The sequence below is a fragment of the Spinacia oleracea genome, chromosome 6 (genome assembly GCF_020520425.1).
Source record: "Spinacia oleracea cultivar Varoflay chromosome 6, BTI_SOV_V1, whole genome shotgun sequence".
Lineage (NCBI taxonomy): Eukaryota > Viridiplantae > Streptophyta > Magnoliopsida > Caryophyllales > Amaranthaceae > Spinacia > Spinacia oleracea.
The window spans coordinates 134,437,815-134,462,944 of record NC_079492.1 but is presented as its reverse complement, the minus strand read 5'-3'; the positions used below and the strand labels follow the sequence as shown (position 1 = coordinate 134,462,944).

The following is a 25,130-nucleotide window of genomic DNA, read 5'->3' as shown; positions in this document are numbered from 1 at the left end:
TTAATCCGAACCGAAACAATCCGAAACTCGTAACTTGCCCAAAAATAAATAAACCTTAATAACATTTTGTAAACCTTAATAACAGACATGTGGGTATGGGCCCACAAATAAATAAACCTTAATAACATTCTGTAAATAGTACAAAATTACCAAAATAAATATAAACCAATATTCTTATAATAACCCCCATAACAAGATTTCCATAATAAATAATTTCTCATCTCAAAGTCACCATGATAAAGTACTGACTCAGGTAATAACTTTGTCTCGAACAACTTGAGCTCCTTGGTCGTACCTGTACATCATCATAAAAAATAGAAAACAGGCAAAACACAGAAAAATTCCAAAAATGAGTGAAAAACTCAGTAATATTACTCCACCCCGTCAAAACGGTTTTATTTTAAAAACTATTTGACTCGCATCATACTTTATCATTTATTGTTCGGAAATAAATTAATCTCGTTATCTTTAAAAACATGTGTTGGCAAGAAATCATTTCCTTTACAGCTCATTGGCAAGTACAGGCTTTGGCGAGATTCTCTTACTTCATTTAGGGAGGAACTGGTTCTTATTGACTTAACATGGCCTCTACCTGTAACTTGCTCATTTACTAGTTCAGATTACTTTTTCATGCCGACAAAAACAACATCGTCTTACTTTAAAATAACTTTATAAATACATCATTATTCCCGAACAATTAACATCATAACATATCATAAAATAACAAAGTACTTTAACATATCATCGTAATCATAGTCGTAATACTTTAAATCATACATTATGTCATTAGCACATAAATCACATATTAATCATATAATCACACATAATACACATACGGGCATACAGGCTTAAGTGTTGGACATAAAAAATACACCTTAAAATATTACATAATAGTGTACTTTTAAATACAGGCATAAATATAATTGTTGGACATAATAGTTACACCTTAAAACATAATACGGGCATAGATATAAACGGTGAACATAAAAATTACCTCGATCGCTTAATCTAATCGGCATCACCATTAAATATCATAGTGGTGTTAGTCCAAAAATGCGTAAGCTTATTGTTCGAATCTCAAAAATGCATCCTTACTTGTTGCTCCATAATCCATAATGAGCCATAACAAAAGTACAAAACCCCAAAATTACTCATAGTATACGAATTACAACTCATCAAAAATAATCTTCATTTAAAACCATGAGATCAGATTACCTACATACCTTCCCAAGGCCATATATGTTACTCCCTCCGTCCCATAATTATAGTCCCGTTTGACAAAAAACACGGATTTTAAGAAAAATGGAATATAGTATACGAAATAGTATAATAAAGTACCAATGATGATTGAGTTGTATGGAAAAGTGGAATAAAGTACATGTGAAAGAGAATATAGTACATAGGAAAGTAGAATATAGTACATGAGTGGGGTTTTCAATACATTTTTAATAAATATAGTACATGAGAAAGTGGAGACCTTAGTAAGCAAAATTAGAACCAGGACTATAATTTTGGGACGCCCGATTTAAAAAACAGGACAATAATTTTGGGACGAAGGGAGTATTTGCTCCTTACTAATAACTCGGGGCCCACTAATAATCAATCTCCTTTTTAGCTAGTGGGTATTTTGACAAGGAAATTGAAGAGGCAGTAACAAGGAAACAGTGAGGGACGAGAAACAAAGGAAGCATCAAGCTCACGCAACAACAACACGCCAAAGAAGCTAAGCCACGGGGGACCTGGCGGCGCTGGATTTGGGGTTCAGGACGGTGGTCTGAGGCTGCGAAGAATAGGGACTCCGACAGAAGGTGGTGACAACGATGGTGGCGCCACGGTGGCCAGAACACAGGAGAGATAACAATATGGCCATTAATGGTGAAAGATTAAACAAGGAAATAAACAGAGAGAGAAACAATTTATTAGTGGAAATACATTCAGGAGCATTAATTGAGTTTTAAGCGCGAAGATAACAAGATATCGATGTCATTGATAGAGTTTATGAGACATGGCGAGTCATGATAAGATAAAAGTTTCAGATGTTTGTGTTTCAAAATGCTTGTCACGCAGGGAAGAAGGAGGAATGGGTTTTGCCATTGAACTTTGACAAATTTCACGAAGAAAGCAGATTTCATGAATAAAGAGAAGTCAAAATATTTGTTGGCTCAAGTGTACAATTACACATATAAAGGAGAAAAAGAAAATGGGTGGAAAAGTGTAAATTCTCACTTGATATAGAAATCAGATTATCAAATTTGGGTTTGAAATGTAGATTAAACTCACATGTGAAAATAAATTGAGCTCGGATAATATATATCACATCTCAATAAAAGGTAGAGGTAATACGATAATTAGAATATATCGGGAATTAAATAAAATAAGGACGTAATTACGTTAATAATCGTAATTACGTAATAATAAAACAGGCATAAAAATACGGGGTGTTACACCTTGCCCCTCTCTCTTCGTGCGTCTCTCCCGTGCAACCTCGTCCCTGCCCGCGTGCGCAAGAAGCAGCAACAGCCGCAACGAACCATTGCCGTGCCGACCACCTCCATCCCTCTTTTTTTTCCTAACGACCTTCTTCGCTCCCTAGACCATCGTGGCCGGCTCATTTGTCTTTTCTTCTTCTCTCCTCTTATTAAATTATGGTTATTATTATGATTATTTTGATAATTATTTTTAGATTATGATTATGGATAATTAAATTAATGATTTTGATGTTTGAATGTTGGAGATTTAAAGTATTTAATAAAGTTATAATTTTCAGATTTTGTTTGATTAATAAAGCATGGATTTTTTTTATGGATTTTAGTCATGATTCTTGATTAGGGTTTTAAATTAAAGATTATGGTTGATTGATTAGCATAATTAGATGTTAATTTTAATTATGATAATCAATTATAATTTTTAGATTGTTTATGGAAATTATATTATTGATTTTTAATGGTTTTATGCATGAAATCAATTAATATTCGTTTCAAATTAATTACGTTAAACACTATTTCTAATTAATTAAAACAATTTAAAACCTAAATATGTTGTTGGAAATTTAAAACACGGTGATTAATCAATTAGAGGTTATTATTTTATGATATGAAGAAGTTTTTAATTGACTGGAATTGAATCACACGGTGACCCCATTAATTAAGTACACAAGGTACACACAACGATACAAGTTCAGGGCAACCCAAATCGTTCATGTGAATACGTGTTATGTATGTGTTGTTGTGATTCATTATTACATGGATTATTGGTTCATGTTTGATTTTATATCAAGCATGTTAGTACGGTTTATGTTTTGTAGAATTTAAATAACAAGTTGTTGTCCAAGTATGGTTTATGTATGTATGATTTTATATGCATGCAAGGAGGTTATTTATCTGTGTACTTTAAGGTTAAGCATGTTAAAGAAGTTTATTTATGCTACATACTTTAAGGTCTAGCATTCAAGGGAAGCCTAAGTTTATTCGTGTCTCGTTGCACAACCCCCATGTTAACTTTTCATGTAGCTAGGGACTCACATGCTAATAATCATGTTGAGAAGGGAAGGAAAAAGGCTAGGAGCTATTACTGCCTTTATGACACAACCCTCATGTTAACAAGCATGACGTGGACTCACATGCTAATAATCACGTTGAGAATGAACAAGGTAGTAATTAATAGAAGTCGTGTTCTTTGATCACAAGTCCTAAAGGATTCTAAAAGAAGTATTGTTTGGTTATTTAATTAATAATTGTTTTATTTGATTGTGTCTTGAGTCGGCCTTTGAATAAAATATTAATAAACGTAAAGTGAAATTGAATAAGGTTCAAAACTCTTGGAACGTATGTATGCACCTTAAGTATGAACATATGGGGGGAGTTTGCGGTAGGAGCCCGTAACGGTCGGTGATACACACGTTGTATTACTATTTATGTGCAGGAAATTCTGTCTCGATCATTAGGGGAGACACATGTTATTATTTTACTTAGTTTTCGGTAGCTCCAAACACTAGTCCACTTTGGACAAAGAGGAAAAGGAAACTCGTTCGATGCTTATTTTAGTTAAATTGTGAAGTCAAGAGTCGTACCAGGAGTCGAGTCTTGTCTTTATGATTGATTGTTTATAATTATGGCTTTTGCATGTGAATTCAATTGTTGTACCTTGGAGTGAAGCATATTTAGTTTTAGGCATTGATTTAGCTTGTAGTACTCAGCTTGCTAATTACGTGCTTTCATGTCTTTTGGTCATAGCGTTTGCCTTAATGGCCCTATGATAATCCATCAATTGCACTTGTGTTGTTGGGGAGTAGCATTTTCTAAGCAGGACTCATAGAGGTGACTTGCAAGTGAAGTTATCATTCAGGATGGGATGGTCGAGAGTGTTATTATTACTTATATTGTTTTGAACTCTGTTTTAATAAAGTCTAGACTACAATTTAGTTAATGGATTATTTTGTTTAAGTTGGATTTTGGTTTGGGTCTATGTGGTTCCAACTTGTATTAAGAGCCCTTAACTATTTTATTTATATATGTTTGATAGTTAGTTAATTTCCGTTGCGTAATTCTGGTACTAGCCTTAACCGTCATCACGTGGCGGTAATAGTAATTCCTTTATTTAAGTAGGAAAATAGTTTTATAAAAGCAAGAAATTATTAGGGTGTTATATATAATCTCTTCAAAACAGTAGCAACAACATAGAATGTTGATCGTCTCTTCGATCTATAAAAGGAGGATCTTTGTGTCTCCTCAACGTTCGCCTCTGATGTCCCTTCGTGTCTTCTCAAGGAGAATCGCAGGAACAAACCTCTGTCGTCTCTGCCTCCGAGTCCTTGACCTCTGAGTCCTTGACCTCCACTCATCCTCCGTCGACGGCGACGACTCATCTTTCTCTCTCCACCATCGATCAATTCAACGGGAACGAACAAGGCCGACGAGGACTGGACTTGACGCTAGCCATGATGCTCCGATCTAAAACCTCAATCTTCAACGACTCATAATTACTTTATTTCTATCGTGTAACGATGAAGTTGGGGATGGATACAAGGCGAAGGGGGCGACGATGTGCCCGATTGTGGTGGCTGCTGATGTGACAGAGTAAGGAAAAGAGAGAAAATTTGATGGGAGGAAGAAAAACAAACCCTAATCTGATGAAGAGGAAAGGAGGAAGAGAGAGAAAATGTTTGAAAATAAGTAAAAATAAATAAATGAAAAGTTGTATATTTCATCCGTTCTGTAAATATGTACCATTTGGTTTTTTACATTATTCACGTTACGACTTTGGCCATCTTTTTGTGATTCTTACATAAGAAAGTTGTAGTTATGTGGGGTCATGTTAGATTCATATTGATATATATTTTCTAAATATTAATTTTTTTTTATAATTTTACTACACGATTTGAGATATTAAGAGTCAAATAATGTATTAGAGGAATAAAAGTCAACCATGGTGCGATATTTATGGAACATAGATTATTTTTTTAAAAGTTGATAATTACTTGCTGAGTCGGTAATTACATGGCAGCTTAAGTGATATTAAGACAATCTTGCATGTCAGACCGTCTTTCATAAAACTTTGTAAATTTTTATTGAAAAGAAACTTTGTTATCGAAAAATTTAATACTTCTATTTACATTATATTGGAAAACTTTTCAACAGCTACGTATAATAAAGAGTTTGTACATTCAAATTGGTCTATCATACATTCATACTTAAGTTCTTACTTTCTTAATCAGTAAAGTTTTTCCTTTTTTAAAAAAAAATAAAAAAATTCCTCTCAAGTTAGTAATTCTGTCCCTACGAAAATAATTAGCCGATGAAAACACGAATGGAAAAATTTACCATAATCCATTAATTTTTTTTAGTCAGGCTATAATAAAATATTCATTTCCGGATGGGGAATACATGCGCAGGGCCCACAACAGGTAAAACTGGTTTTTTCGAATCTGTTACCGCCGCCGTGTGGCGTCCCCGTTCACCGGGAAAATCCCTCCCTGCTCCCGACGCCACCACCAGGTCCATCGCTAACGACACCGAAACCAACAATAACAACGATAATAAGTCCGTCGATAATAATAATGTCCCCATCGAAAACTCCGCCCCGGAGAAAATTACCATTCCACCCTCCCCCAAATCAACCACCGTCGACAAGAAACCACCTGGGGCCGCCAACCATGCGCGGCGGACGTCCAGCATAGGCCTGCAGCTAGAGTCGGTTCTGGGCAGGAAAACAGGCAACCTGAAGGACACCTACATCCTGGGCAGGAAATTGGGGCAGGGACAATTTGGTACAACCTTCTTGTGCGTGGAGAGGAGCTCCGGCAAGGAGTATGCTTGCAAGTCGATAGCGAAACGGAAGCTTACAACGGCGGAGGATGTGGAGGATGTGAGGAGAGAGATTCAGATCATGCACCACCTGGCTGGCCACCCTAATGTGATCAACATTGTAGGAGCATATGAGGATGCCGTGGCGGTGCACGTGGTGATGGAATTGTGTGCCGGTGGGGAGCTTTTCGATAGGATCATACAACGGGGGCATTACTCTGAACGAAAGGCGGCCGAGTTGGCTAGGGTTATTGTTGGTGTGGTTGAAGCTTGTCATTCTTTAGGGGTGTTACATAGAGATTTGAAGCCTGAGAATTTCTTGTTTGTTAATCATGATGAGGAGGCTCCTTTGAAGACTATTGATTTTGGACTCTCTGTCTTCTTTAAACCAGGTATTTTGATAGGGTACTAATTTACATTATAGTTTGGTCTTTGGTGGATCGGGTCTACAATAAGCTTATTGTGCACTCATGCATAAGTTGCCATTTTAAATTTTAATTGCATGTTGGTTTTGGAATTGAAACTTTGTCTAATTTATTCTTATGATTTGGGGTTGTTTTATAATACCACCATGGTATTGTGATGGAGTATTGATTAAGAAAGTGCTATGACATTTTGGGTGGTGGTCCTACATTTAAGTTGCTATTGGAATCGATTGAAGTAGTTTATTCAGTATGTTATGACTTGGATTCGTTAAATGTTTGATTATACTAATTGGCTTTTGTATCTTCTCATGAAATGAACTAGACATACCTTGCTTAAGGCAAGTCAATGGTAAGAATGGGGTGACTTTTTGTGGGATATTGGCTTCACCTTTGTGAGTGACTTTAAGTAGGATATAGGAAGATTTAGAATAGGAAATGGTGTGGCTTGGATCATCATATGTATGACCTTACAAAGGGTAGAAAATCAGGGAAGACAATGGACAAGGAAGGCTATTCTTTATGTTTAAGAATTTCGTGGGTGGTACTCATGGTAGGTCAAGTGGTGATTTCTAGAGGATGTTTAAGTGGTGGCTTTATTTTGTGACCTTGATTAGAAGCTTGTCTACATAAAACTGGCCTTTGAATCTCCACAAAAGGAGAGAAAAACAAGATTGTAAATTTGTGGAATTGTAATTCTCTAGAAATTCTATGCATCATTAGTATGATATATGTGAGCAAGATTAATTAGAGTTCTATGATCGTATAGCTATACAGATTCAAAGGTATTCATTTCCTTGCTTGTGTGAGGATTTGGGCAAATCACAGCAATTCATTTTCTTGCTTTAAGCACTGAATAAATTTACATCGAGTATCTTAAGTTTCAGCAATTATTCTGTGGTAATTTTCCTGCTCATGTAGTAAGGGTTGTTTTCAGTTGGTCATGTCAGAGGATCCTTGTGATTAATTTCATTATTTGAATCCAGTCTTGGAATGATTCTGTTGGACTTATTGTTTAAAGAGCTTTAAGATTTACGAGTACTGCATTTTCATTATCAATTAATAGGTGTAAGAAAATATGGGAAACTTTCAGCTTGCTTAAATGGCAATGTCTTTGATTGTTGGTGTAATGTATGAAGCCTCCTATGACGATCTAAATATACATTTCAGTAAGAGACCTTGTTTACTGATTCTCTGGTCCGTGTTAAGGAGCAAGCCATTGTTTTGTTTCCCATAATTATCACCTTAAAACTGGCACAAATAGTCCACACTTTAATTTTCCAGAACTTTGACATTTGAGCACATGTCTAGTAGTTATTGTTTATGGAAGACATGGACTTGATCCTTCAGAAGGTCACAGCAATGTTCCTCGTCATCAAGGTCACTGTTTCTCTGTCGATGATGTCTTCCTAAGTTATATTCTTGGGCCACCATATCCTTGCTGCAACTTATCAGGGCAAAGTTGTCAAACCCCTTTCCATCTTACTGTTATCACAAAGCTAGCTTGCTGAGACATTAATGTTGCTTAGGGTAATCAGTGCTCTATTTTTGATATTTTGCTCTTTCAATATGGTGTAGACTCATAAATGTTTGTTATGATGTGATGTGTACACACTAAGGAATATTATTTTAAAGTAAAGTTTTGCTCTTTTAGCTCTTGAGATTTGGTAGTCAAGATATTACATTGTTTTGGTGGAATATTTCCACATTTTAGTTCTTAAGTCCATTGAAATGGGGTATATTACTATATTTGAAGTCTTGGAACCCCCTCTGTTGGTGAGAGCCTCACTAACAACCTCTGGTTAGTGGTGAGACGGTAATTTTTAATTTCGAGACATCTAATGAGAGGTTTGCACTGCAGGTGAAACATTCACGGATGTAGTGGGAAGTCCGTACTACGTGGCACCTGAAATTTTGCGGAAATTTTATGGTCAAGAATGTGACGTTTGGAGTGCTGGTGTGATCATCTACATATTGCTTAGTGGTGTGCCCCCATTCTGGGATGGTTGGTATTCAGCTGAACCTACTTCTTCTTCATCTATGTTTTTCTGTTTCTCAAGTACTTATGTTTGCATCTGACTCACTTGGTGCATTACGTTTTGTTTTGATTAAGAAACGGAGCAAGGAATATTTGAGCAAGTTTTGAAAGGTGATCTTGATTTTATATCTGAACCCTGGCCTAGTATTTCCGATGGTGCTAAGGACCTGGTTAAAAGAATGCTTGTAAGGGATCCCAAGAAGCGGCTGACAGCTCATCAAGTTCTTTGTGAGTTTCATGCTATATAATATTTTGATTTATAATTGGTGTCTATGTTCATGTCTTGTTAAAAGTCTTACACAGAGCGTGCTAATCACGAGCATAGAAAAAGCTGAAGTCATCATTTTTAATAAGCAGTCGACTTCAACTGTAGCTGAATACATTATCACATAAGATTTCAGTTTGTAGATTCCATGTCAGTATTCTGGTCCGGACATACTACAGGAAGAGTAAAAAGAAGTTAAATTATGAGTAATTTGGCTATCCTTTTTCTAGTTTCATGTGTAGCTAACATCGGTATGAACGTCGTGGATGATTGCAATAGGTATTTACTTTCTGAATTAACTAATTGAATGAAATTATCAGATTTTCTCCAAAGAATATGTTAGGAGCAGATCCATGGCAGCTGGTATGTTAGCCAAATTAAAGCCTTGTTTCTCCAAAGGGAATGTAAAAAAGAAAAGCAACTCTTTCAGAGGCAAGTATATATGATTAGTAGCTCTGACTCAGAAGATTATTATGAATGTTTGATTTGGGGACAATAAGTGAACATGGTGGTGTAAGTTTCTATAGTGTAAATAATTGATCACACATTTGGAGGAATTTGAATTGCCCTTGCCATTTGAAGGCTTTTTTAAGGCAGAAGTAAGCGGGTTTGGTAGGAAGAACATACACTTTGGCAAAGGTTTTATATATTGTTTGGAACTAAATTTTTGTTGCATTTAAGAATCGCGTTCTAGGCTGTTACATCAGGTTGAGTTATACTTTCCAGAACAACTCTTCTCCGATCTTAATGATTTTGTTTTAAACCTTTTCTCTCCTTAGCTGTACATAAAACCTTTTAAATTCCCTTGTACACTCTCTTATTACTAATGAAGTCTCGATCAAGTACGTGCAAAGTTACTGTGGTTGAAGCCCTTGAAGGCATACATTTGCTGATTTCTGTCTTTACTTTCCTGTCCTGGTGCTCTTCAGGATTAGTGGACAACATGACTATTTTCTGGATTATTACCAATTCTTGATCTGTCAAATATATTTACTTCTTCGGACTTGTAGGTTTCTTTACTGGAGACGTTCTTGTTGTTTAAACTGTAGGTTCCATCCATTGTCGATCCAGATCGATTCTCTGTAGGTGCCTATTTTTTTTATGAAAAAATCATAACAATGCTCTGTTTAGTACCTTAATACTAACAAGGATATCCAATCTATCTACATCACTATGTGAGCATTAAAATACCTGCCTACGAGGCACTCTTATTTTAAATAACTCCTTCAAACAATCGCCGGTATGCCTTTCTAACAACCCCTCTACCTGCTAACATGATAAATTGAACAATTAAATCAGGTGTCAAGAGTGTAATCTTTAGTATTTACTTCCCAATAATGACTCTACATTGTCGTCTTGCAACTGTTGAATGTTTGATTCAAAAGCATCTTGTTACTATAAAAATCAGATAAGTTCCAAGATACCAAACAAGTCAAAACTATTTTTGCTAATTCCTCTGAGTTTTAAGCAGCCTTTAGAGTTTTGTTACACTTTCATCCCCATTGTGTCTCAGTCCGTGTATCTGGTGATTTGGGTAGGACACCATCCTTTTCTTCACGTTTATTTTGCCCTCTGGATATAATCTTGCCAGATCATATTCACCTTGATCGACTTGCCCCCTGTTGCTCGAGTCCAGTGATTTTGTACCTATTTACAGTTGCTAAAGCATAGAATCTTACATGTATCGATGTATAGGTCACGAATAGAGATAAAAGGGTATCCTTTTACCGTTAAGATGGCTCAAAACAAGAATTCAGAACTCAGAAGCAAGGTAATTACCAAGGGTGATTGGAATGTACAGGTTTCTCACCCACAAAATAGTAATAAGAAGAATAAAGAGAATTAAGACACGCGGAACAAGAGTCACTATGAATACGACGACTTAGTTTGCTAGTTTTAAACAATACGGCACCAGTTTCTTATCTCCTCTTCCCCTACTCGACCATAATGAGCTGTTTCTAAAAATGTTTGTCCTGCTTTTTTACTAAAGGAAATCATTGGTACCAATAATTTATTGAAAACATGTGGGTGGTACTTTAGCTGATGGTTTTACATTTATAATTCACATATAATCTGAGCTTCTTCTTGTGCACAGGCCATCCTTGGATTCAGATTGGTGGTGTGGCTCCTGATAAGCCTCTTGATTCTGCTGTTCTTTCTCGTTTGAAACAGTTTTCTGCCATGAACAAGCTCAAAAAGATAGCTATAAGGGTATGTTCTTATTTCTATTTCCAAAAGTTGTGCACTGCTAAATAAAATAGATTGTACTCATGTGTCATGTAGACCATGTTATTATGCATAATGTTGAATATTAGAATGTCGTGCAAGTCAGTTATCTAAACCACTATACAACATCCCTACCATATATGTTTCCCACTAGACTCTGTTCTACAAAAACTCATCAGCATCAACATTACCCCGATGTATTTTGAAAGGCTCCTATACAGGTTAGGTAAGGGGGGGGGGGGGGGGGGTAGACTTATGCACCTTTATCCTTGCAATAACAACTGAGGATGTTTCCACTAAACATTAGAATCGGAACGCAACTGACAGCTCCCTAGTGCTTGTGGTCCTGTGGAGCTTTTAGTTAGGCCATCCTAAAATTGAATATGGCATGAGGTTTTGTTTAAAGATTAGCGTAGATGTGTCGTTTCATTTATAAATATAAGTGCCACATTTGGAAAGAACTCCTCGAAAATTAACATGTTGCTAATTGTTCAACATCTAGTAATACGAATGCGATCAGAAAAAGGAATAATCTGACAGAACAACCTAACCTATCTTTAAGTTCCCGGAGTAAATATCAATAGATTAGGCAATGGTATCATATTCATTTGTCAGTTATCAAGTAAAATTTCATAAGAATGTTTTAACTGGATTATCGTTGATTAAGGTGGGCTGATTGTATCTGGAGTGATTCATACTCATCTTTGCAGGTTATTGCTGAGAACCTTTCTGAAGAGGAGATTGCAGGTCTGAAAGAAATGTTTAAAATGATAGACGCTGATGGTAGCGGAAATATCACCCTTGAGGAGTTAAAAAAGGGATTGGAAAAAGTTGGTGCCAATCTCAAGGATTCTGAAATTGTTGGGTTAATGCAAGCAGTAAGTTATACTAATTCACATTTATACAGAAACAGTTGTTTTAGCGTCTTTCTTTTCCTTCTCCTATCATTCTTATAATTGGAGATATTTAATGTATGTTCCCATGAATACTTGCCAACAAGCTTGTATAAATTGCACTCTCTTAATACTGGATTTCTATCATCACCAAAGAGTTGAAGTCTGAACTCTGAAGTGATAGTGTCATAGGTTATGTGTCAAGAAGAGATGATGTAGCTTTCTTTAGACAGGGATCGAACTATCGAAGGCATGGGTATGGACTGAACTATTTTAATAAAATGTTTGTACATAGAAGGCCCCAGGTAAACCAAATCACGTTTACCTAGTTTACAGTATAGGATGCAAGTTTAGTTCAGGTTCGTTATAACACGTAGCGAATTTGGTTCAATGTTGTATTACATATGATGTACATCCTTGGATATTAATTTGTTATTATAAATGGTAAAAGCCTATTCACTTAATAGGTCTGATTAGTCAAGAATACCTACCAAGGTCTGATAAATATAATGTACCTACCATTAGCAAAATGCCTTTGAGGAGAAGATGAGACGAGCGTTCTACATTGTGTACTGAAGAATTAGGATAGCATGGAAACCATGGCATCAGTATGGGGAACCTAAAATGCAGTATGTGGGGTGGGAAGGAGGTGTAGAAGAATTGTAAAACCTGGAATTCTGGAAACGGTGAGTAGACTAGAAAATGTAGATCCTCTAACTTCCAGGCTCTTATTATTTATGTAAATTTCTTCTGCTTTCTGATACAGCGTTGCCAACCTATCAAACAATAACCTATCTAGGTCATAAAGAGTTGAAATTTTTTCCCCAAAGGTGGAAAACAACTTTCCTTTTGAAAAGAAGGAATGCCACATTTTCCTATCTACTCCCTTACATTTTCTATCCCCTCTCCTATCCATTCTCTCCTTGCCACTTCTATTTTCTCTTTTTCAATAACTTTTCTTGTAAAGAAACAAACAAAAGAAAACCATTTTCTCATTTTAACATTTTCAAAGGAAAATGATTTTCCGTTGAAACAAACAGAGCCTAAAATCATACAGATAATGAGATTATCACTTTCTTCCATATGTTCATATATTATTAAATCAACGCACAAGTATTACCTGCTGGATTTCAGACAGTGTAAAGTTTTTTCTTTCTTCTCCTCCCCCTTCCAAATAATTAGTAGCCCTAGTGTGATCACTCTGGTCAGATGACTCAGATGTTATATGAGGTGAGAAACTCTGCAGGCTATAGCATTGTTTGGATTCAAAGTGTAATAGGAAGTCTCTTGCAGCAAGGGAGCTTTAAAAAATAGCCTTTTTTCAAGAGAATGCTTTATCAGACACTCTTCTGAAGATATATCATTCTGATTATATTAGGATCTTCTGCTCCTTGTTAATCCACAAACAAAAATCCAAATTTTTTTTGATGAAGCAGACCACATTAGGATAATCTGCTCTTTATTAATCCCAAAATGAAAATACTCAGAATTTTTTGTCTTAAAATACTTGGAATTTCTGGAGAAGAGTACAGTTTCTGTTCATCCCAATGAGTCTATTACACAAAAGTACAAAACATAGCAGCCAAACGATGCAAATACCAGTCCCTCCAATATTAACTACACATTTGGCCATTCATTTATTTGGCATGACCAAGACTGCAGTTTGACAAAATCTTTCACCTCTTTGGAGCCGGAGTCTTCCTTTGGCATTTGAGAGGGGCTAGTGATTTGGATGGGGACATTTATGTAACTACTTGTGAATTTCTGATAGTGTAACAGAAGAATCTATTGCACATATTCTCTGATCAGTGTGATCCTAGAAAACAAGATTTTAACATGGCAATGAATTTGCGAGATGCTATGGTAAAAATGAAACTGTGAGATCTCCCTTTATCTAGTCGGCTAGAAGACTTCTTTTGAAATGGAAGTTCCCTCACAAATAAGTGTAAAATCAGGATGTGCACCATAGAAAGGTCATATAGATGGGAAAATAGAGTAAAAATTGGTAGTCCTGTCCAAAATCCTTTTAGCATCAAACCCTACTCCCTAACCCAACATTTAAACTTGATTAACTGAAAGAAAGGAGAGGATATCCATCAGTCAAAATTTGAAACCAATGATGTCTTGGCCTAGTGGTTAAGACTGAGGGCCTGTGTACAATAGGTCTCAGGTTCGATTCCCCCCGCCCCTATTTGTAATTTATATTGCCCTTGTGGCTCACTTGCACCCAAAAAAAAAAAAAAAATCAGTCAAAATTTGAACGTGTAGAAAAATCCATCCCAAAAAAGTGCCACAGTAGTCCTCGTCCCTCTCCCTTTCTTGAGTTATTCGAGGATATTTTGTTCAAACACCACGCTTCTAACCCAAAATATATAAGTAAACCCTCAGCCAATTTTAGCTTGGTGGTGAAATATCATAGGGAAGGTTCTTTGAAGATACTTGGTAGTTGGTAATTTCATGTTTGTAATAAGAAAAAGGCCCATAAATTTGAAAATTTTGTGATGCCAACTTTTTAGTATGTCCTGGAAGTTAACAATTACTAAGCTCTAAACTTGGAAAACTATGCAATCAAAACAGCTCCACTTTTGTTGATTTAATTTCATTGGCTGCATGATTGAATGGGTGCAGAAAGGAGAGTCCTCTAATAGATCTTTTCATATGCTCCTTTTCACATATTGATATTTCATATATGGAGTTAAAACCTTTTCTTATGCTTGTTATTTCCTTAACACACTTTTTAAAGGTTTCCACTGCATGATTATCAATAGCTAAGTGTGATGAAAATTCCAATTGGATCTAGGGAACTTTCTGGAACAGACTCTGTTTCGGATTTTATGCCAGAAAGTCTTTTGTGAGCTCAATGTTCCATTGGCTTGCTGTCCTACCAATATAGTAGAGAGGCTATTTCTGACATCAACTTTTCATGGTTTTGACATCTGAAATTGATTTTTCCTTCGATTATTTTCCAGTGGCTAAATCCTGTTTAAGTTTCTATGGGATTTCACGATGAAACCAACATGAATATTAAATCAAAGTTTCAGTCTGGTGTTTTGGTATGGTAAATATTCGATGAGAAATTTCTGGATAGAATAATTGCGTAATAAGATTCTGCAGCACGTTTTATAAACAGAAATTTTATTCTTAGCACATTTATAAGTTTCACTTTCTCAGTTCTCACTGCATTCTGTATCGGAATGTGTGGATTAACTTCCTCTATGTCTTTGCTAAGGAGCAACCAGGGGAGAGGAAATGTGTATAGATATTTGATTTGGGTACAAAAAGTGTGGCATTCTGTCCTCAATCCGAAAAACTAGTTTTTTTCTTTTTAGTTTTAACGATTTGAACTTTTTATATCATACATCTTTGAACAACCAAAAATTATAAGAGCATTATGTCTCTTGCAGTCTTGAACTGTTGTTTGTTCTATATGTATCTGATTCGGTATTTTTAATATCTGAATAATTGTATTCAAAGTTTCATGTTAAGCAACTTGACTTGGTGAACATGTGTGACTGATGGTAAAATGGCTATTTCAGAACCAAACTTATTTCTTTCAATTTTGCAGGCGGATGTTGACAACAGTGGTACAATAGATTATGGCGAGTTTCTGGCTGCAATGCTCCATCTAAATAAAGTTCAGAAAGAGGATCACCTATTCGCCGCATTTTCATATTTTGATAAAGATGGGAGTGGATATATCACTCGGGATGAGCTCCAACAGGCTTGTGAGCAGTTCGGTTTGGAAGATGTACAATTGGATGAGATTATTCGTGAAGTTGATCAGGATAATGTAAGGACTCGATCATCCATTAGTATTTGTTTCCCTTCCATTTTGTAATATGAAAGAAAAATATCACGTATACGGAGTATATATTTTCTATTTATACTGAATAGTTATTAATGAACTTCCTATGCATTGCAGGATGGGCACATTGACTACAGTGAATTTGTTGCCATGATGCAAGACAATGGTTTTCCATTAAAGGGCTTGGCTCGCGTGAGAATTGGCTAGCTCCTGAGTTTTGATCCTGGTAAAAAAGTTACTATTAATATTTATCATGTAGCTTTATCGTAAGTTGTTTAACGATTTTCTTAACAACACTTCAAACAAGGAGTGCCCTTTTTTTTGTTGTAAATCTCAGTACCAAAGGGTTTTACCTTTGTAGAGAGAGCGAGGAAGGATGAGCAAGGAGTAGTTTTACTTTTTCTGCTTAGGTTTTTACTGTAATTATCATCAGTTGAATTAGGTTCTCATGTTTTTCATTCATAGTCTCCTATTCTTCTAACCAGCTAGAAATTTGCTGAAAGAGGGAGCATTACATTTAGTATTTCTTCTGGACATAAACATCACTCTGGTCTTTCATTTGCTTAGAACTTTTTGGCAGCAGTTTTTTTACTGATATGTTTAAATGTATCTCTTCAGAAGTTTACTTGCGTTTTCTAATCCTGAATTATGATGCTTGCACCTTATTTAACATTCTAGTTGATCTATTCTAGTTTAGTTGACAAAGTGATCTATTTTTCCTTATTGCATGGTCGGAAATACTGAACATTGACCCTCTATAACATAAGTAGTACGAAGTACATATCAGCTCATCTGATCCAAACAGAACAAAGGTACATCATGAATTCAGCAGTTGCGACTACAGGAAACATAAAACAACTTCACATATCATATAGAAATGAATACAGAACAACACCCAAGAGAAGTAGAGAACAAACACACACACTACTAATATCCGGAAATAAAATGATAAAAATTACCACAAGGTTCAACACTTCAACCCTTAGTTGACATTTCATTATTCATTCAGATAATTGGCGTCCAAAATAATTCATGTCACTAACAAGTATTTCATCTTTGAAGTCCTCACTGGATGCTTTAGATACATAGAAACCATGAAACACAACCTCACAAGTCGATCTCTTTGGAAGCACGAACAATGCCCTACAGAACTTGTACTCCCTCCATAGTTGATCTTTTTCTCCATGATCACTTACATAATCGTCAAAGTTATCAATAGTAATATGAAGGGTTTCCATGGAATTTGCGTGATGCAGAATGTACTTGAAGAACTTGACATCACTCTCATTCCCAGAAATATCCAGAATTTCCATCCACTCAAGCTGCCTCAACAAACAAACTGGTATAGGATCCCTGTTATTTACAAGTTCCCTTGAAGCACCCAACAGTGTGAGGTGCGTCAGATTGTGGAAGATTGGCCTTAAATTGACATCAGTATGGTGACAAGGAAGGATTGAAAATAGCAAGATTATCAACCAAAAAAAGTGATTCAATTCCGCGAAAAAGCTCTGATATTGGGCTAAGATAATCTCTTTCACATTCAAAAACAGAACATCGAAAGCCAATGTTTGCACCTTTCAATGTACCTTGTTGGTTGACAAAAGTATAGAACGCCAAGCAACCGCGAATTGTAATGCCTTGAAGCCTAGGGGAATCAATGAAAAATCTGCTACTTTTCGATGTTCCGTGCATAAATAAGGTTAAACGCTTCAAATTAGGAGCACATATATCCATAACAAATTCATCAACCAACATTTCTAATCCCAATTTTAAAATTTCCAGAAGCGGGCAAGACTTGAGTAATCGGACTAGTGTTCTTATGAATGCACGATCCGGGCCGGGGAGATGAACATCAAGTTTCTTCAAATTGGGAAGACTAATAATTTGATTTTGAAGCAAATTAAGATTAAATATTCCACACAATTGAAGCTTTACAAGCGAGTGGCAGTCGAAAATGCAAGTGGAAAGTGGAATTGAAGGTTTGCCTTTATAGTACATAAAACAGGTGTCAATGATTACCTTGATTTTTTGGGGGACCTCGGCTACAAAATTTGTGAAGCCCTTTCCTCGTCGTCGGAAGAATAGCTTACACAAAGATTGAAACAGAAGATTTGGGGAGTGGTAATCTGGCGGAGTATGTTGTCAACGGTGGTGAGAAAGCTGCGGGGTATGGGGAGTATGTGGTCGGTGATGGGAAACGACTGAATTTGAATATGATGTGAGTGGCAAATCGGGACCAGAGACCACGCCATCGATGAGATAAGATGGATGTGGTGGCTGCTAAATTAAGGGTGAGTCGAGAAAGGATGTTACCTATCAGGAAGTCTGGGAGAGCGCTTAATCTGTCTGTTCCACCATAACGGCCGTTTTTAAGGGTTTTATCCATTTGAGATTTAGAACAAAACTGTAAACAAGGGAGGAAGGGAATCTCAAACAAGAGATGAAGAACGAGCGCGGGAATAAGTTGTGGGTATGTCGTGTCATTTCTGAAGAGGGAGGAGTAAGTGTGGCGGGAAGATTTGAATTTTTGGCGGGAAAAAGTGTTTGGGGGTAATCAATCCTAGTGTTATGATTGTGGTTTTGGCGGGAAATAAATGTTAGATTGTGTTACTCTGTATACACATGCATTGTCAGGTGTTTCTAGCCTCTGTAGACTTGTCCACTAGTCTTGTGTGGGCCACATGTGGTGATGGACTGATGGTTGCTGCTGCTCACTTCTTAATTCTTATACCCAAACCTGTATTAAATTAATGTATTATGGTCAAATCAAAGCGGGTAAAGAGAAACACAAGGCCAATGAGCCAATGAGCCAATGATACAAGACGACTCACACGGAAGCCATAGCTGCTATAACGGTGGTATTATGGTCTTTTTGCATGAGTAAGTATCAATATTTTTGTCTATTCACACTAAATAATAGGATTCGTCAACATTTTGGTGTTATTATTTGAAAGTCTAACACAATATCATTCCTGGAGGCTGGAGCTGTCAAAAACTGATCCGACATAATCCGTAATCGATCTAAACCCGAAATGTAGTTAAAACATAAAACTTATAACTCGACTTATACCCGACTTGATAAAACCAATAACCGATTTTGACCTGGTTTTGTATGACCCGGCAAACGACCTAAAAATGACCGATAACCTAATTAACTCGACCCAACACTAATCCGAACCCGATTCAACACCCGACCGATGCTAACCCAAAATCGATTGTAACTCAATGAAACTTATTATTGACCTGACCTGTGACAACCCGATAAATAATTTTATACGACATGTTGACAATCTGATCTTTAACCATAAGTCTATATTATTAATTTTATTACTTGATCCGAAAAAATGAAAACTATTGAACATCTTAATGTAATGTTTGAGTGATTATAGTGGTTTCCAATTGGATTCTTGTTGGCGGTAAAAAGTTGTGGATCTGGCTCGTTAGATTGTGTCAACTGTCACATTTTTTTGCTAAGGCATAATATAATTAGGTTCATCCGAATAAACTACAGTCGAGCAAAATCTAATATATATATATAAAGGGGAGTTTTTTCGAGAGTTTTCGAAGCGCCACGTAGGATTTCCACGTCATCAAATATAATTAGATTGTTAATTAATTAAATATAGTATAATTAGATTGTTTAATTAATTAAATAAATAATCTAAGAGTCTTAATATGATAAAAACATCAAGCAATTCGTAGATTAAGAATCTTAATTAGATAAAAACATCAAGCAATTCGTAGATTGAAACTAATATAAACCCAACAATTCGTAGATTGAAACTAATATAAACCCAAAGAAGATAAGATTTCCTTTTATGGGTATCTCCAAAACTAATCGTAGTAAAATACATTAGAATTATATATACATTACAATTGTACTTGCATTGGTATCATATACTACGGATAGATAAACTATAATTTTATCATTTTATCATTTTATTTAAATTAGAATTCTATTTGCATTAAACTATATTTTTTTTCCCGGTTATAAATATATGACTTTGTATTGTATGTTCAATCCGTATCTAACTATCAACATAATAATTTCCAAAAAAATTCTCAAGTTTTGTGATCATGGTTGGGTAAATTTATAAAACTATACTCCTCTTTTATAAACAAGTTACTCCTTTTTACCCGTAATTATTCTGTTTCCAATCTGCTTGTTTTTTTTATGCATTTCACGTATTAAAATTCACCATTGCATAGTTTTTTTGGTATTGATACTGAAAAATATTAAAAGGGTGTGTGGATTTGTTTAGAAAAAGGGTAAAGTGATGTAAATTAAAATCGTTGATTTTGGGTTTTTTTACTTTATGTTTTGAATAGAATTAGTTAAAGTATAGATCATCTTTCCTAATTATGTCTCTTTATGTTTGTAACGTGGGTGAATTATCATGAGTGTACCCTTTAAGAGTATGATGTAAATTATGAGTTTTCAGGTCTGTACAAGAATAAAAAAGATATATAAGTACTAAGTAAAAGATAATAAGAGAAAAAGATACAATTATCCGCTTTTAACAAATAAGATAGAATTACAAATAGTGAGTTTTTTCAAATGCAAAATGCCATAGGGAGTGGATAGAATAGTCAAAAAAGAAAAATAGATGGAACAACATATATTCAATTCTTCATTCTATACAATTACACACGTATGCATATTCTTATGAGTGTACGTTACTTTTGGATTACAATTCTAATACCAATATATTAGTCCTAGAGTTTAAGTTGGTTTTAGATTTCCATACATTAGCAGTAGCATTAGATTATGATATTACGTACCTAAGTCAACTAGAAGTATTGGAATCAGTTGTACTATATATATATCTCTTATCATAAGCAATACGATTCAGGTTTTCACTCAATAATATTTCAGTCTTGACAGGGTGTCATGATAGAATTTTAGATAAATAATCTTTTTGGGTGCAACCACGAAAGAAATTTGTAATAGAATTTTATTTACATAAAACCCCAAAAGGGTGTCATGATAGAGTTTTTTTTGGGTGCAACACGAAAGAAATTTGTAATAGTTATGATAATTATTATTAAGTGTATAATAGAATTCTATTTGTATTAAACCTATATTTTTTTCCGATTATAAATGTATGACTTTATACCCATATCTAACCATCAACCTAATAGTTTTCAGAAAAAATATAGCTCAAATAAATAAATGTATCAAACTTAGACAGAATATAATAAGACAATTATGTACTTTTTATTACGAACCCGTGCATCGCACGGGCTTCAATACTAGTTAATTCTAATTAAGACAAATTTGTTGAAATTTTTGGACATACTTCGTACGTAACTATTAAGTGTGTTGTTCGGTTTCAGACTATATAGAGTATTATTTATTCCTATTATTATTGTGGTGTATCAAAACCATTGAGATTAGATGTTATGCATTTGTACAAGAGGGATTATCACGATTTTTGACTGGATAATTGACTAAGTTTCCTACTCCAACAACCAATATTTTCTGGGTACAACGTAGTTTCTGACCATAAATAAAGGTCACAGTCTGATTTGTTACTAGCAATTCTTGCAACCCTACATACGCATGTTTTAAGCCCGGACTCCGGAGGCGGTAACATTGCCATTTCAAGGAAAACTCAGATTTCAACATTAAGCACCAGCAAAGCAATGAATACATTATTTCAATGAAGTTGCAACTGGCACCAGTCAATGACTCCAGAACACATTGCAGGAAAAACCTAAAGCAAATCAAGTATACCATATCTAAATTAAGTGTTTATGGTGAATACTACAGGAAATCAGACATTTTTCAGGGGAACAAATTTACAGTGTTCCTGTAGTAAGTGATGAAATATGCTCATTAGTCAATAAATAGAAAATGTGCAGGGTCTCTGCATAAGACTACAAGAGCATATCTACAGCCTTAACATGTTAAATTAAGAATTAACTCATACAGTAACAATGTAACATGATAAATTCAGATTTCCAGAGTCATGGTTGCGACAGTAATAAAAACACACAGTAATATTGATCCAGTTATGTCATTAGATTACATTACAAAAGGAGCAAAGCAAGCTATAACGTTACAACAAATCCTTCTTCCCTGATCCCTACGAATCTTCTAATAATTTGGGTCTAAGTGAAATCAATGACATTAACATTAGTCACACAAAAGCTGTTTTCTACAAAGATACAACATCAGACTTTCCACATGATGATCTGCTTTGCTCTCCAAAATAAACAGGAATGCTAATTAAACCCCTTACACTGGTCAGTTATCAGTCACCAATCCAAAAGTCAAAGATTGGTTCCTCCTTCTCAATCTGATCAATTCGACATAACATTGATCCATTCTTTACAGTCTTACTTGATGAGTGAATGTACTCACCGGAGTACTTTATCTCACAAGTTGATGGCCTCAAAAGCATGAACAGATCCTTACAAAAATTAGTCTCCCTCCATATTTGATCTTTCTCACTTTCTTCCTCTTCAGTTGGATCATAGAAAGTACTATAAACACATAGCTCCTCTAAAACCTTGGTCTCATTTAAAAAGTACTTAATCAACTTCAGATCATCCTCATCCCCAACAAATTCATCTAATACCATCCACTTAAGCTTTGCTAACAAACAAGCTGGTATCGGAACACTCCAGTCCAACTGATCTAATGAAACACGAACCAGGCAAACCCGAGTCAGGTTACAGAAGGTGTTCAAGACATTAGCATCCACATGGTTAGATGGATTAAACACAGCAATATTATCCCTCAAGTGAATAGTCCTAACACTCGAAATCTCTCGAAGCAGCACAGATATGTGGCTAAGATAATCCTTCCTGCCTTCGAAACTAGAAGAACAAAAGCCAAGGTCGGCTTCTAGTAATGTACCTTGATTGTTAACAAAGTGGTAAAAAGCAAAACGACCATGTAACAGAACATATTCCAGCTTTGGTGCATCAATGAAAACCTTGATGTCCTCCAAATACCCATTCATATAAATAGCCAACGACTTCAAATTAGGGGTCGATATTTTCAGATCATATTCATCATCCTCTGACCAAATCAATTCCAGAGACAAAGATTCCAACAATGGGCAGGACTTGATAATTTTACCCATTAAATCAAAATTCATATGGAGTAAATTCAATTCTAGGGTTTTCAAATTAGGAAAACTAAAAATCAAATTTTTAGGAACCTCACATAAAAAAGGACCGGTCAATTGAAGAACAACTAGAGAAGGGGTTTTGAAAATGCATAGTGGTAAAGAAATAAGAGGATAACGAGTAGATGGAACTTCAAGTATCACCTGAATTTCTTTAGGGTTTAGACCGCAAATTCGAGGAATCAACGAACCGAAATAGGAATTCCATTTACCAATCTGCTTCTCAGTTGTAGCATATGGGTAATGAACACGGAAGCTGTAGATTTTTGGGGAGGTGAGCTGCTGGAAAATACGATCGACGGTGGTGGTGAATTTGGAAAACCTTATGGTCTGGAATCGTAGACAGTTGAAATGAAGGCGGTTGAGTTGAGTCCAGCGGTGGCGCCAACGGTGAGACAAGACGGAGGTGGCTGCGGCGGAATGGAGGGGGAGTCGTGAGAGGATGTCGGTGAGGAGTGTCTCTGGGAGAGAGCTGAGTCGGTCTTCTCCGTCTTGTTCGTCATTGGAGCTACCATTGTTGATGTTGGAGTTCTTATTCGAGGATAATTTCAGCTTCTTCTTGCCAATTTTGAGGGTTCCTTTCATTTTTAGGCAATTGTGAATTTGTGAGTGGTGCGAATTTGGGGAATTTTTGTAGGGTTTCATCTACAGAAATATTCAATTTATACCCGTGGAAAATGAAGAGCCCCTTCTCAATTCAATGTTCCCGCGCTTTCTCTGTCTCGAATTCCAAGATAATATTCAAACTTTCCAACTCAAATTTCGAGAGAGAACAGTTGGTTCTTCTTTTTCACCAAAACTTTTACCGGTACTCCATAATACTCACCCCGAGGGTGATACACCGTTGGTAATCAGTGAACGTATAAGTTCATATGAGTTTTTGTTGACAAGTCAATGGATGATGATAGAAGTACACAAGGTGTGCAAGAGCATCTTGCACACCACCACTTATAATATGCCACCTCAATTTTAAAAGATTCCTCTATTTTGAAAATTTCAAACTGAAATTTGAAATGTGTTTTGAAATTTTAATTTTGAATTTCAAATTTGTTTTAAGTTCTCAACAATCAGCAATTAATTATCTTTAATTTCCCATAAATGCAATGAGTGCATTCCCCATAAAGGAAACGAGTAACCAAAAATTCATCTAATATTTTGATCTTTTCATGACTAAAATGATCCCGTAAAATAGTTTTGATCCGCAATTAAAAAAAATTGGTTATTTATCCTCTTGAGAAGAATCGAACACGGGTTTGCGCAGATAGAGTAGATGTTGTAACAGCTTAGTAGTGACCATTGTAGCAAGGGGTATCAGCACGTAAGTCATTGCAAACATAAATCTTTTAATCTAATTTTACCGAGTTTGAGAATTCTACATATGATTTATGTAAAGGTGAAATGATCCTTTATAATCGTAGATAATATTATAGCACATTTTATAATCGTAGATAATATTATAAGACATCTAATTTTACCGAGTTTGAGAATTCTACATATGATTTATGTAAAGGTGAAATGATCATTTATAATCGTAGATAATATTATAACACATTCATTTGTTCTATCTATCTTTTCTAATCTTGGTGGTGGGTCATAATTTTGTATTATAACAAGAAGTAAACAACTTACTGGGTAGATGTTTATGAAAATGTTAGGAGTTACACATCTATTTTACTTGAGTTTTTAGCGGCGGGTGAACCGTGACTTTTAGCGGCGGCTTTAGGGTTCATTAACTAAATTCCATCCCCAGAATTTCATCGCGCCGATGCCCAAAAACAAATTTCTCTCTTCGATGATCGCCACCTTCATTTTCCTCCTCCACAGACAATAGAAAATTGTGGTGGTGCTATTTTTTGGGCGGATTCATGGTGGTTACTTGCAATTGATAAATCCCAAATTAACGAATTTGCAATTGGAATTGGAATGTCCCAAATTTATGAATTTGCAACAAATCCCTGATTAAATAAAATCAGATTTAATAAATTAACAATTTATACTGCAACATAAAATCTATAATTGCAATTGAAGTTCAGATTAATC

The 25,130-nt window shown here is 35.5% G+C and overlaps 2 protein-coding genes across 2 annotated transcripts; one reads left to right on the top strand and one right to left on the bottom strand.

Moving 5' to 3' along the window:
* Positions 1-5,736: 5,736 nt before the first annotated feature.
* Positions 5,737-16,520, top strand: LOC110798199 (calcium-dependent protein kinase 20). The gene is made up of 7 exons (XM_022003367.2): positions 5,737-6,694; positions 8,586-8,729; positions 8,838-8,990; positions 11,123-11,238; positions 11,964-12,131; positions 15,712-15,936; positions 16,069-16,520. The coding sequence occupies exons 1-7, from the start codon at positions 5,872-5,874 to the stop codon at positions 16,156-16,158; spliced, it is 1,719 nt and encodes a 572-aa protein (XP_021859059.1). The 5' UTR covers positions 5,737-5,871; the 3' UTR covers positions 16,159-16,520.
* Positions 16,521-22,208: 5,688 nt separating this feature from the next.
* LOC110780306 (putative F-box/FBD/LRR-repeat protein At1g78760) lies at positions 22,209-23,675 on the bottom strand. Its single transcript, XM_021984723.2, has one exon. It carries the CDS (start codon positions 23,673-23,675, stop codon positions 22,209-22,211), a length of 1,467 nt encoding a protein of 488 aa, XP_021840415.1.
* Between the last annotated feature and the right edge of the window lie 1,455 nt (positions 23,676-25,130).

Excerpts from the sequence above, each read along its gene's own strand:
- LOC110780306 (XM_021984723.2), bottom strand. The coding sequence starts at position 23,675 with ATGAAAGGAACCCTCAAAATTGGCAAGAAGAAGCTGAAATTATCCTCG.
- LOC110798199 (XM_022003367.2), top strand. The coding sequence starts at position 5,872 with ATGGGGAATACATGCGCAGGGCCCACAACAGGTAAAACTGGTTTTTTC. Across the intron at positions 6,695-8,585 it reads CTCTGTCTTCTTTAAACCAG|GTGAAACATTCACGGATGTA; the intron begins GTATTTTGATAG and ends TTTGCACTGCAG. Across the intron at positions 15,937-16,068 it reads GTGAAGTTGATCAGGATAAT|GATGGGCACATTGACTACAG; the intron begins GTAAGGACTCGA and ends TATGCATTGCAG.